The sequence below is a fragment of the Diabrotica undecimpunctata genome, chromosome 7, assembly GCF_040954645.1.
Source record: "Diabrotica undecimpunctata isolate CICGRU chromosome 7, icDiaUnde3, whole genome shotgun sequence".
Lineage (NCBI taxonomy): Eukaryota > Metazoa > Arthropoda > Insecta > Coleoptera > Chrysomelidae > Diabrotica > Diabrotica undecimpunctata.
In genome coordinates this window covers 34176093-34190048 of record NC_092809.1, presented here as the reverse complement: position 1 = coordinate 34190048, position 13956 = coordinate 34176093, and the positions used below count along the sequence as shown (strand labels likewise).

General features: G+C 29.6%; 1 protein-coding gene across 5 annotated transcripts in view; it reads right to left on the bottom strand.

Annotated features, from left to right (window-relative positions):
• Positions 1–13956, bottom strand: part of stac (C2 and C2B_Munc13-like domain-containing protein staccato) — a 188754-nt gene that overhangs the window by 126815 nt on the left and 47983 nt on the right. The window contains exon 1 of one of the 5 annotated variants that reach the window (XM_072537033.1): positions 5905–6019. The exons of the other annotated variants lie outside the window; for them this stretch is intronic. Within the exon in view, the coding sequence (XP_072393134.1) occupies positions 5905–5951 (47 nt within the window). The 5' untranslated portion in view covers positions 5952–6019. Of the gene's footprint in view, positions 1–5904; positions 6020–13956 lie in introns of those variants that run through there. 5 annotated transcript variants of the gene reach the window in all.

Here is a 13956-nt window from a genome sequence, read left to right as displayed (position 1 = left end):
GTTAAAATTACTGGAAGGGACAAAAACGTATATGGTAATGAAAAATATTTCATGTAGATAAAAATTGAGCATTCAAACATTACTCATATAATTATAGGTAGGGATCAAACGTTTATTTATCATATCAACTGATGATATTAAAATTTATTCTTAATTTTTATATTTACCTATTTATATAATGTAATGCCATAATGCCATTCTAAAAAATAATATAGAACACATGGACCATTATCCATACATATATAAATATTAAATATATATATATATATATATATATATATATATATATATAAACATATAATATAAATATATATACATAATGTCCCGAAAGATTTCCGCGGAAACCTAGAGCTAAGAACAGTTTTCCGGGTTGAATTGCGTCGATTATCATTGCGCCGAGCTTACATCCTCTTTGATGTCTTCTTCAGGGCTTCCGAGGTATCAGTTTGAAGTGATGGTATAGAAAATTGGGAACAATGGGCATGCCAGTAAAAGGGTATATATTACATACATAAGAGAAGAATATGAGCTATGGGACACAAGATAAATATGTGTTAGACGTAATGCGTATGTATGGGATCCGAGGTTGCAGTTTTAAACTTAAGTTTAGATTAAGAGTTGTAAGACTCTTAAGTATGTAGGGTCAGTGATAAGCAGATATGGTACTTATATAAAAGATATAAAAATGAACATAGAACGGGGAGAATAAGCCACGAAAACACTTCATGGAAAGATATCGAACAACACTCTAACCAAAGAAATAAAAAAAATGAACTTTCAGAGCATAGTGCTGAATATTACTATATATGGAGCGGAAGTATGGCCAATAGCAACAACAATAGGAATTACAATAAGAACAGTTGAATTGGACTTTATGAGGAGATATCTACAAATCACCACAGAGGTGATTGAACATAGAATAAAAACAGAGAAAATATGGAACAGAATGGAAGTAGAATGCTCAGTTACGAACAACTTAGTAACACAGGAAATGCTATGATAGATAGAGATTTAAGAGAAGGTGACTGGGACAATAGAGTGCTGTAGAGGACGAAAATGACGAACGCATAATGGGAACAAGCCGAAGAAGAAGATGTATTTATTTATAAAATATTTTGTTAGGGATCAACCGTAATTTAAAAAAAAATCTAATTTAACAGTATACAATTTGAACCTACAGGGTGTGTCATGAGGAACTGTACATACTCCAACCTCGTATGTAGGCCCCTGTGGAGAATAACAAATGACCATTAAAAAGTGTCTGCTCTCATTCATTATTAGTATACAGAGTGAGAAATTTCTATTCGTCATAACTTTTGAACGGTAGGTTTGATGTGTATCATATTTTAGCCAAACGTTACTCCCATCTAATCAACAGGTTTATTCAAACTAGAAAACAATCAGGTCCGGCTTCAAAATATTAATATTAATAGATTGTTTTTTTCATAGCAAACTTTCACCCTGTATACGGTTTTTAAAAACTATAATATGACTTTTATAAATTAGACAAGTAGAAAATTAAAATGCCATATTTATTATTTTCCTAACACGATTACTTAATTTTTGATTAAAAAATTTAAATTGGACTATGAATTAAAAGTTTAGCAAAGTGAACCATCAATGTACAAAAGTAACTTTTCTTGCAAAAATTAAATTTTTTTGAACAAACATTTAATTTAACATTCAACAAACAAACCGAACTTGATTAAGACTGGAAAAAGTCAGGTCTGGTTTTAAAAAATTAGTTCGTTTGGTTCATAGAAAAATATTTACCCTGTACACAGTTTTTGAAAACTATATTAAGAATTTTGTAAATTAGACCAATGGGCAATTAGAATGACATACTTATTTTTCCCCACACGATTACTTAGCTTTTAATTAAAAAATCTAAGACTATAAATTAAAGGTTAAACAAAGTGAACCATAAATGTAAAAATGTAAGTTATCTTACGAAACTAAATGTTTTTAACAAACTTTTAATTAACCATTCAAAGAACAAACCGATCCTTATTTTTTCCCAGTTTGATTTATTTAAACTAGAAAAAGAAACAGGGTCCGGTTTTTAAAAAAATTGTTCGTTTTGTTTATAGAAAAATTTCATCCAGTATACAATTTTTGAAAACTCACAAGAATTTTATTAATTAAACAAATAAGAAATAGGAAATAAAATAGGAAATACGATGCAATGTTTATTTTCCCCCACATTATCACTTAATTTTTACTCAAATTTGACTATGAATTTAAAATTTGACAAACTGAACCACAGATTGAATTTATTTTAAATGTTAATTTTATTTTTCATCAAAAATAAAGCTGATTATTACTTTACTTTTGAGACTGAGACTTCAATAAAACGACACTAACGATGAATTAATAAACAAATATTATACAGGACGATCTTTTAGTATTATTCAAAATAACTTGTATCTTCTAAATATAAGTCATAGTCAAATTTGATTTTTAATTAAAAGATGCGGGCATTAAAATTAACAGAATTAATGTCAACAATCTCAGATACGCCGATGAGACGGTATGTCGTTTTAATTGCCTATTTTTTTATTTATAGACCTGAAATTGTGAAAATATTCTTAAAACACAACGAACTAATTTTTTAAAACCGGCCCTGATTTTTTCCAGTTTGATTCAGGTCCGGTTTGTTTGTTAAATGTTAAATCCAATGCTTGTTCAAAAAAATTTAATTTTTGTTTCATTTCTTTTTTCATAGTCAAATTAATTTTCTTAATTAAAAATTAATTAATCGTGTTTTTAAAAGAATACATAATATGGCATTTAATTGTCTATTTGTCTAATTTATAAAATTCTTATTATAGTTTTTAAAAACCGTATATAGGGTGACATTTTTGCCATGAACAAAACGAACTAATTTTTTAAAGCCGTTCCTGATTTTTTTAAAGCCGGACATGAATTTTTTAAAGCTGGACCTGTTGATTAGGTTGTAGTACTAAAATATGAGAAATATCGCACATATTATTCAAAAAATATGACGAATAGGAATTTCAGTCAAAAACCACAACTCACCCTGTATATTATTAAACAATGGAAGCAGTTTAAATGGTCACACGTTTAAATGGTCATTTGTTATTCCTATAGAAGCCTCTATACGACGTACGAGTATGTACAGTTCCTTATGACTCACCCTGTATAAGTTTAAAAATAATAAACATAGAATTACAATTGGAGGAGAGAATCAATATAAATATAAACTTAAACACCAGTAGAAAAAAACAAAGGAGGATAAAGTTCTAGAATTTTATGAAGAGCTACAATCAACGTTAGATAGAACAAAAGAAAATAACACAGAAATAATAATGGGAAATTGAAATAAAAGAATAGAACAAGAAACAAACGGAAGTCAGTATCAACAGTACATGAAAATACGTCCTAAAACGAAATGAAAGAAAATGTTAAAATTATGCATTAACGACCTATTGTTAGCAACTACTTTTTGGGCCCAACCGATGGAAGACAGATATTTAGACTCGTATGTGTGGCTAAAAAAATAGTTATAAAAATATAATAGATTGTATTGTCTATATTCAAGATACGAAAGCGAAAATGAAAAATAGTACAAATGAAATAGATTAGAGAGTTTGCTGGAAAAATCAAATTGGACAGATTCAGAAATGCATAAATTAAAATATTAAAGGATATATCACGAATCTCTACTAGAAAAAATACAGAAACATTTTGCTGGTAAGGCCATCTAATAAATAAAATCCAAAACAGTTTTAAACTAAGATGATAATAGAATAATCCAGTCGTCAGAGAGTTGACTTCTAAAAATCATACGAACAAGCTGAATTTTGCAGAGAATATTAATATTGGGACTCCAAAAAAGATACAAAAAAGTTTACCACTTTTACTTTTAAGAATCTGTACACCGTAGAAAAAAATATTTCAAATAAAAAATGTACCTGAAATAATTTTAAACAAAAATACTTATAAGCATTTTTTATATAGAATGAACCGTTCTCTTAGAATCAACGCTTGAATCGACCGTCGATTTTGCATGCCAGTTACGCGCGTGAAATGAATGTTCAATAAAATTTGTATCTGCTCGACGGTAAAAATTCGATATCTTTTGATCTAAATGTCGTATCGACAAAAATGAAGATGCCTTTTAAAGGCAAAGAGTGCAGCTTTCGTATGCAGTTTTCGTATTTTGCCGAGAATAAACTCAGTTTTTAAAAAAGTGTTAAATAAATTAACGTCGAGCATTTTTTGCCATTTTTTACGATTCTCGTGAGATCAATAAAATTGATCACTTTGTGATTTCAGTTGTAGTAAAATTTTTGTTTTTAGGGATCAATCTTTAAAACCTATGACTTGAAATTTCAATTTTGAGTTGTGGTAACAAATATGAGGCATTTGAAATATGATTAAAAAAACGCAGAATTTAATGTTTAAATTTCAAACGATCTCACGTCACGAGAAATGCCTACGAGAAGACGGTTTTAGGTGTAGCTTATGGCAGAATTTTGGTTCTTTGAAAAAACGTACTAGTTTAATTAAAAAAAAAAGTTTTATATGTTTTAGATCGTTTATGGTGTGAAAGTTTAAATCCAGCGTTTTTTAAGCATATTTTACATGCCTCACATTTGTTGCCAAAACTCAAAACTAAAATTTCATGCTGCAGGTTTTAAAGGTTAGGCTCTAGTAATCGAAACTTTATAGTGACCAGTCAATGAAAGGGATATATTGTATTGATCTCGTGAGAATCATAAAATGGCAAAAATGGGGCCACGTTTATTTATTTAACACCTGTATAAAATCTGAGTTTATGGCAAAATACAAAAACTGCCTACGAAAGCTAAACTCTTTACCTTAGAAACTTATTTGTTGAAAATTATCTCAGCTACATTTTTTATTTGAAACATTTTTTTCTACGGTGTACAATTTCTTGGTAAATTGATTTTTTTTACCCCCCTGCGAGGGGGTTTAGCATTTTTTTTGGGGTCCTAAAATTAATATCACAGAGGATCAGTGGCATTTTCGTCTCTGACGACTGGTGTAAACAGTAAAAGGACAGTAAAAGGAAAACTATCAAAGAAATGGATAAGCAACAAAATAAAAAATCAAACAATAAAAGAGATTCATCAAAAGCTTTAATTTTTTTAATAACAAGCAAACAAACAGAACATTTTATTTTTAAAACATTTATGGCATCACTCTTTAAACGAGAAAATTTGATTAATCTCAATTATGAATACATAAAACAAGGTATACACATTCATCAATAGTTTGTAAAGAATGTCACAGTAAAAAATAAAAAAATGGAGGATTTATTTTTCTAAAAAAAAGGTGTCGTAAGATTTGCAGTACAGTGTAGTTGCATTTGAAAAACCAACCAAAAAGTAAATAAGACATCTCTAAATCCCAAAAAAATTAAAATTTTTGAATATAACAAAAGGAGACAAATAATTTATTTTTCAAATTCTAATTTAAATGCGGTCTCTATTTGGACGTTGTATTTTCAAATAAACTAAAATTTCGAACGAAATTTTGATAAATTTCTAAAAAGAAATAAGTTTTAGAACGATCCTTACAAGGAAATAAATTTATGAAATATGGAAGTCCTACAATAAATTAAATAATTTAAAGCCAAATGACATAAAATGATGGTCTTGGAGAATGTGTATAAAATGAATAGCAAGAGCAAATAAGAGCGAAAAGTAAGAAGAGAAACCGATACAAGTACCTACATTTACCGGAATACTGGAAAATTAATTAAAAGGAAATTAAAAGTGGTGTAAATTATCTTAGAAAATATAAAAATATAACAAAAAAGCATAATATTGTCACATTGCGTAATGTATTTGTATAAGAAAAATAAATAATTTAAATTCATTATTAAAATTAAATTTAAAAAAATTTCAAACGTACCTTTTGACTCTTCCAATCTTTTTAATGACTTTTCGAAAAAACAGCATCTTTCCGGTTCGCTAAAATCACACTTCACTTTCCTACGATTGCACAAAAACTCTAATGATATTTTAAGAGTATAATTTATTTATACCTGACAATAAAAGGCAGCCATTTTAGCCGGATGCGCAAAATTAATCACAAAAATGTAAACATTTGTATCTGATGTGGCGATTTGTGGTCATTTACCGTGATAGATGCATATAAAAATCCCCGAAGAGGTCTCTATTTATCAACAAAGCGTTCACCGCAAATATTAGAGTAGACATGTTGAGGTAGGATACTTATATATGTTGTATTCACTCGCCGAAAGATAATTTCTTATCGGTTATCTGTTTGTAGGCAGAAAAAGGACCAAATTGTTGAATAACGGTCCCAGAACTCGTATTACTAATCTTATAATATTGATAAAATGTCTATGGACCTGGACCGTGTCACACAATTGATAAAACTTCTATATAATTGCCATGGACCTGGACCGTACGATTGTACAGACTATACAGGGTGTCCATAAATGTTTTTCCCAAAAATTTGTTGATTTGTCGACGAAAATTTTCAAATTTGTCGTTTATTTAATCTAATGTACCTAGTCGTACAAAGCAATTACGTTTTTAAATGTTGTCTAAATGGACTTTTTAAGATAAGTATTAGATTGTTACTCACAACTTTTTAATTAAAAATTAAAATTTTTATTTATTAAATAAACAATTTAATAATTATCGTTTTCTGTTGTACGCGCTAGACGCAATGTGCAAAATATATCTTCCAGAAAAGCCCGCTGCAGCCTAAATATATTTAAGACAGTATATCTCATAGCACTATTGGCCTGTACTTATATTTAAATTGTTACACACCAGCATACTATCGCGGTTTCAAGGTTACTTCCTTTGCTACGACATATCCTACATTATCATTCTCATCAAACAATAGACATCACTCTGGAGTATCGGAAGAATACCATAACTAATCTAATTCTCTGCGCTTTTATTGCTCTAGCTATGTTCTCTTGTATTCTTGTATTTCCTGATTCATCTATTGTCTTACATCCTCTTCGTTATCCCTGTTTGGTCTCAGTATTTTTCTCATAATCTTCCTCTCAAAAACTTTCAGTTGCTCTTCTTCTCTTTCTGTTAATGCAAATGTCTCTGCAGCATATACTACTATTAGTCATATGGCCGTTTTGTAGATTGTCATTTTTGTGTTTAGGGTTATGTTCTTATCTCTTAACATTTTTTTATTTCTACAGAACGCTGTATTTCCTGATTGAATTTTTCTTTTCATATCTACACTTTCATTTCTTCTGTTGACTAATACTCGTAAACATTTGAACGTTTCAACCTCTTCGAAGCTGTATGTGTCTATTGTCACCTATGTCATTTGGGTCTACTTTTTCTTGCTTACGTTCATGTATTTTATTTTTATTTATTTTTATTTTTATTTATTTTCAGCCCTCTCAGTTTGGTTTCTTATAAAGGTTTTCTTTAATGCTGTTTTATCACTTGCTAATATTGTTATATCGCCCGCACATCTTCTTATATGTACTGCATTCTTGTTTATAGTTCCTGCGTTTGGTAGCTTTTTTATTATCTTCTCTAGTAATAGAATAAATAGTACCGTTGGGAGCGCATCTCCTTGTCTTACCCCATTTTTTATTTTTATTATTTTTGTTCTTTCTCCTCCGGTGTCTACAGTTGCTTGGAAATCTAGCATTATCATTTTTATCGTTCTTATAATTTTATTTGGTATTTTATTTTCTTGTAAGTCTTTATTATTTTTCTTCTGTTTAGTTTGTTAAACGCCCCTTTAAAGTCTAGGAAAAGTATATGCGTTTTTCCGGCGTACTCGTATGTTTTCTATATCACTTGTTTTAGCGTATGTATAGCGTCTATCGTGGATGTTCCTTTTCTGAAACCGTACTGGTAATCTCCTATGCTTTGTTGTGTGTATATTGTAAGTCTGTCTCTAATCAGCCATTACTTTATACAGTAAATTAATTGCTCGGTAGTTTTTACATATTTTATGGTTTCCTTGTTTTGAGATTGTCACTATAATTCTCTTCTTCTATTCTTCGAGCATTATTTTATAGCAATATATTCTGTATTAGTTCATAAATCTTTCTGTATAGTGCCTCCCCACCCTATTTTATAAGTTCTGCACATACTCCGTCCTTTCTCGTTATTTTCTTGTTTTTAAGTTTGCATATTTTACTTTTCACTTGAGTATAGGACAATTCTTCTTCTTCTTCATTCTGTTCCGTGTTAATTATTGATTCTCTTTCTTCTTTTCTATCCGTTCCTTCTTTTTTTTATAAAGCATAATTACGTGGGCTTCTTTAGGAGAAAAGTTCAATTAGGAGGGACTTCCACCCCCGTACTGAATCTCAGAATCGCGTTTATTACATTGGTCAAATATACGACTGCTTTGGCTAGTAGGTACTTCAAAGCTCAGTTTGTAATTTCGTCCAGTAATGACGTTTTTTAGCCTTCTAAAGAATGGCAAAAATTCTGCAGAAAATGGAATATTTCCAGAAATTATTAAATATTGACGATAAAAGTTGTAAAGACTAAATAAGTCCACGAGTTAATAAAAATTATGGAAAATGGAAGCGAGATTTACATTTTAAACTAGACAAATCATTTTTGACACCATACATAAAAAAGAGAAACAAAGTAGAAGTGCTGAAACAAGGCTCTTTCTACGACCCTTTTTAATATGTATCTAAAATGGATACTAGAACAATGTAAATTAGACAGATCAGGCCAACTCAAGATCAAATTTTGAGAAGTAGGAGTATCTATGGGATGTTGAGGAGAGATATATAGAAAAACCAATGCTTAAGACGATGAGATTTTATAGCGAGTTTAAGACAGTCCAACTATCCAAAATATACAGATTAATTATGTTGAGATCGCAATGAAGATCGGACAAGATGAAATAGAATAAGGTCAGGATTATATATATATATATATATATATATATATATATATATATATATATATATATATCTGGGTCAAACTATGAAACTTCACAAAGAAAACCAAACAGCAGAGATAAAAGGACGAGTTAGACTGGCATTGGCGGCATTTGGCAAACTAAGCTACATTCTTAAAAACAAAAGATATCCACAGCATTTTAAGACCAAAGTATACAATCAATGCGTACTCCCTGTTCTCACTTATGGTTCCCAAACGTGGACATTTACAAAAGCAAAATCATAAAAACAAAGAGCAATGGAAAGACAAATGTTGCACATAAGACTAATAGATAAAAAGAGAAACGAGTGGATAAGGGAGAAAACAAAAGTGAGGGATGTTAGACAAGAAGTTGCAAAATTGAAATGGAGATTTGCAGGACACAATATAAGACAAAAAGAAGACCGATGGAACAAAATTCTTATAAGGTGGAGACCGTGGGAATATAAATGAAGCAGAGGAATTCCCCAAATGAGATGGGCAGATGATATCAAGAAGCACGTGGGCTCTAGGTGGATGACTATAGCGACAGACAGAGAAGAATGGAAAAGGATTGGGGAGTATGGGGAGGCCTATGTCCAAAGATGGACCGAAGAAGGCTAATTAGATAGATAAATATGTTGAGATATTTAGAAACGATAAATGAGGAAATAATAGAAAGGAAAGATATTTACAAAACCAGAAATGCTCGATAAAAGTTTTCATTTTTTGTTTAATTTGTGAATATCCACTATATAAAAAATAATTTTGACGAAATACTTTTATACATATTTAAATTTAAATAATATTTATGTCTATGTACAGCGTATTTTTGATATTTCTATTAGGTTAGTTATGCAAGATATCCGGTGGAATGACCCGAAATCAGTCGAATGTAACAATTTACATGGCCTACGGTAAAAGGATGATTCACAATTTATAGTTAGGTACTATGTTATTATAGTAAATTGAAGGTACTCTATCTTTACTATACAGAAAATGTTTATTATTAGAATCATCCGTATCTGAAGATAAATTATTAATATATGATAATTATGAAATCTTCGTTATTTGATTGTATTTTTGATATATTAAAGCATTTGTATATGAAATCCAATAAAATTACATTTTTTAAAAAAACTTCTGCTTCTAATGACTAAACTTAAAGATACATACGCACAAAGACCGATTTGCCATTAATGCTGATAACTTTGTTATTAGTGGACCAAGTAAGCGAATATATATATATATATATATATATATATATATATATATATATATATATATATATATATATATATATATATATATATATATTCTATTACATCTTTATGTATAAGATTTTACTGCTCCGTTGTGTCAATCAGCGCTGCTCAAGAAGTTTTCAGAATGGTATGGAATATAATATTATTGTACTTATACAGTGAATTTATTAACACGTTTTAATGTTTTTGATTAATTTCTTGTGATGTCGAGATTTCTTGATGATGAAGACATGCATCTCTTTCAATAAATTTAGATGCACAAGAAATATACTATAATGTATTACCTACCACCAATTAAAAAAACCGCTTCGCAATTAGAATTTTGCAAAGAAATTTTTTTTTTGTCGTGGATCAGGCAAATACCCAAATACCCCATGGTTTGATCATAAATATACCTCAGCTAAAAATAATATGAAACAAAGTATCAAAATTGCTAAAGCAAATAACTTCTGCGACCCCTACAAAACAAAAATTTTCTAATATAAAAAAACCCCATAGACAAGAAATTAAAAGGAAAAAACAGGTATACCTTCATAACTTATATTCTTAAATTGTAAACAGCAGGGACTCAAAAACATTTTGGTAAATGATTAAGAAATTTCAGAAAAATCACAATATTTCTTTTCTTGATGCCGACGTATGGAACAATTTTATTCGAATATAATATCTCCCGAAACTGTAACATAATGCCTATTTTTTATGCAAGACATCCCATTTTTGATGCTATTATAACCAGTGACGAAATATATAGAGTTTTAAATAAATGTCCCGATCGTAAATCGCTTGGAACTGCCCAAAATTTTTCCAAATAATTGGATACTATATTTAACGGTCATATTTAATACAATATTGAGATCGACCATTACCCCGTACAACTGGAGTGAAGTCATTTTTAGCATATTTAAAAAGGGCGACAGAGATGATCCAGAAAATTATAGAGGTATTATTGCCCTACTTAACTGTGTTGAGAAAATATTTACTAATATTTTGATAAATATACTCAGAGATTGGGTTGAAAAAAATAATGTTCTTCCCGAGTGTCAGTCAGGATTCAGGGAATCAAGGGGTTGCATTGATAATGTAATGTGTACGCTGCATTTGTAGATTATAAACGGGCTTTTGACTCCACTATCCATCATTTGCTGTGGAAAAAGCTATTTGGCTTTGAGGCGAGTTCAAAAATAATAGCTTTTTTGGAAAACATACATATATGATAACGCTAGAATGTTTATCAAACCTACAAACGCTGCACAAGACCATTTTATATCACAACACGAGTCTTACAGAGAGAACCTTTGTCCACTATTACTTAGTTTATTTATTGTGGATATAGAGCAATTCTTTATCAGTCAAGGGTCAAAAGGTATCTCCATTGATAGCAAAAATCAAATAATAATGATACTCTATGCTGATGATATGGCCATTCTTTCTGACTCGAAAGTTAAACTCGGTAAAAATTTAAGATAATAAAATTTAAGTCTAAAAAAATACAGTGACCAAAGCCAGCTAACTGTGCATGTTGACGAAACCAAACTTCTTCCATTTGCCAAAAGCAGTCAAATCGGTAGTAGGGGTGTTAAATTCCTATATAAGAACGAAACAATTGAAGTTGTCAACAAATTTGTATTCCTAGGAGTTACTATAACCACAACATGACTTTTTAAAATAATGACAGGTACAACAGAGGAAAGAGCAAAACATGCAATTGGCAATGTAATAGGTATGTAATAGGTTTAATAGCTAAAACCAAAATGAATTCTTAGACATTCCGTGTGCAACTTTTCGATTCGTCAGTTCAAAGCCTTGTTATGAACTGTCTCCCGTTTGGGAAATAAGATATGCTGACCAATTAGAAAGAATACAAATAACTTTTTTGAAGTTATACTTCTATACGCGCACTCCACGTTGGAAATTTGTATGGGAGTGAATCTGTGAAACCATTACATATGTAAGATAATGAGTAAGAGAGAGACAGAAGATATATTTTCTCTCTCTTCCTCTCTCGAATATAAAAATGTTCCTTTTGTATATATAATTTAATATTATATATATATTATATAAAGATATATATACATATAATAAAATATTTATTAATATTATTATTTATGTGATATGTTTTGTATTATTTATTAAATGTTCATAATTATATTAGTCTTTTGTATTTTAAAATAATAATCTCAATAAATCACTGTATGATCCAGAACTGTCAATTTTGAAATACTTCTGTGTTGTGTCCTCGGTAGTATAGTATTCAGTATCCCTGTCTGTCATGCGGGAGACCGGGGTTCGATTCCCAGTCGGGGAGGACTTTTTTATTAATATTATTACATTATTGTCATTTTTAAATACTTATGAATATTGCATTTTAATTTGTATTGTATTATTATATTAATACCAAAATAAACAATGAATTTTACTGCAGAGTATGTGTAAAAAAATTTTTGCATTCAACTCCTTTCATACATATATGAAAATAAAAATATACATTTTCATCAAAATATTGATTTAATCCTTCATTTACTATACTCCTATTACAGGTCAAAAGTTGTTTATTAATTGTTAGTAAGTTGTTATTAATTATGTTTCTCTTTCTGCTATGTCTTACCTATAGCATTACATATGTAATGATTGTGCAGAATGACTCCCAAATAAATTTGTAACGGCGAATGCGTGTATAGAAGTGTAACTTCCACCGGCAGTCTCACTGGACTGCCACACCCGTTTTTTTTTAATTTTACATTTTTGTATCAATACACCTGATTATGCTGTTATGTTGAAAACATGAACAGTCAAAATTTCTTTCCCTATTTTCAAGATTTCTTTAAATTGGCTCATCAAGCTATCCGAAATGCATGATTTTAGACTTCTTCTTATTTGTTTTCTGCGTCAGCTTCAATTTACTTGTAAATAATTCAGTAAATATAAACATATACAACTGGGTCTCACAGATTAAGCAATAGTTTCAAATACTAGATTATGAATTCTCATGGGAGGCTAACATTTCTAACTGGCTGTTAAAAAATAAGAAAAGCACGTTAAAAAGTATAAATATGGATATGCTTCATCAAGAAGACATGCAAGAATTTTCACTATCAACATTCTCAACTATTTACCAAACATTTGTCCGTAGATACCACAGTACAACAATATCCAGAATTTCAAATTCCCATAAAAGACATTTGCACCATAGCACAACATCTAATTGCTGTGTTAAAAGTTACTTATAATGGTATATCATATCATATTCGACCATCTAAAATTTGTACTATTTGCACTACAAACAAGTTGGAAACTCTTGAACATTTACTATTTGAATGTCTCATTGACAGTTCAATGAAGCCAGTTAATATAGCTCCCCTTAACAATTGTACTGACCTTACTGGTTGTCTTAATGATGTCACTATAATGTCTCTAAAAGCAATTTTAAGATATATTTGAAATATCTTACAACTCAGATCTTTTGTTTTAAATGAATAAGCTTTAGTGTCTCATTTATTAATTTGATGTTTACTAAATCTGGTCTCCATTTTAGTTAGTGAGAACACTTATCTTTTTGTTACATTTGTTAATACTTATATACTAGACTAGTTGTTATAATTTGCACTTATTAAACTCATTGTTATAAAATTGTACTTTTTAAAAACAATAAATGTCTATATATCTATCTATCTATCTATCTATCTATCTATCTATCTATCTATCTATCTATCTATCTATCTATCTATCTATCTATCTATCTCTCTATCTATCTATCTATCTATCTATCTATCTATCTATCTATCTATCTATCTATCTAT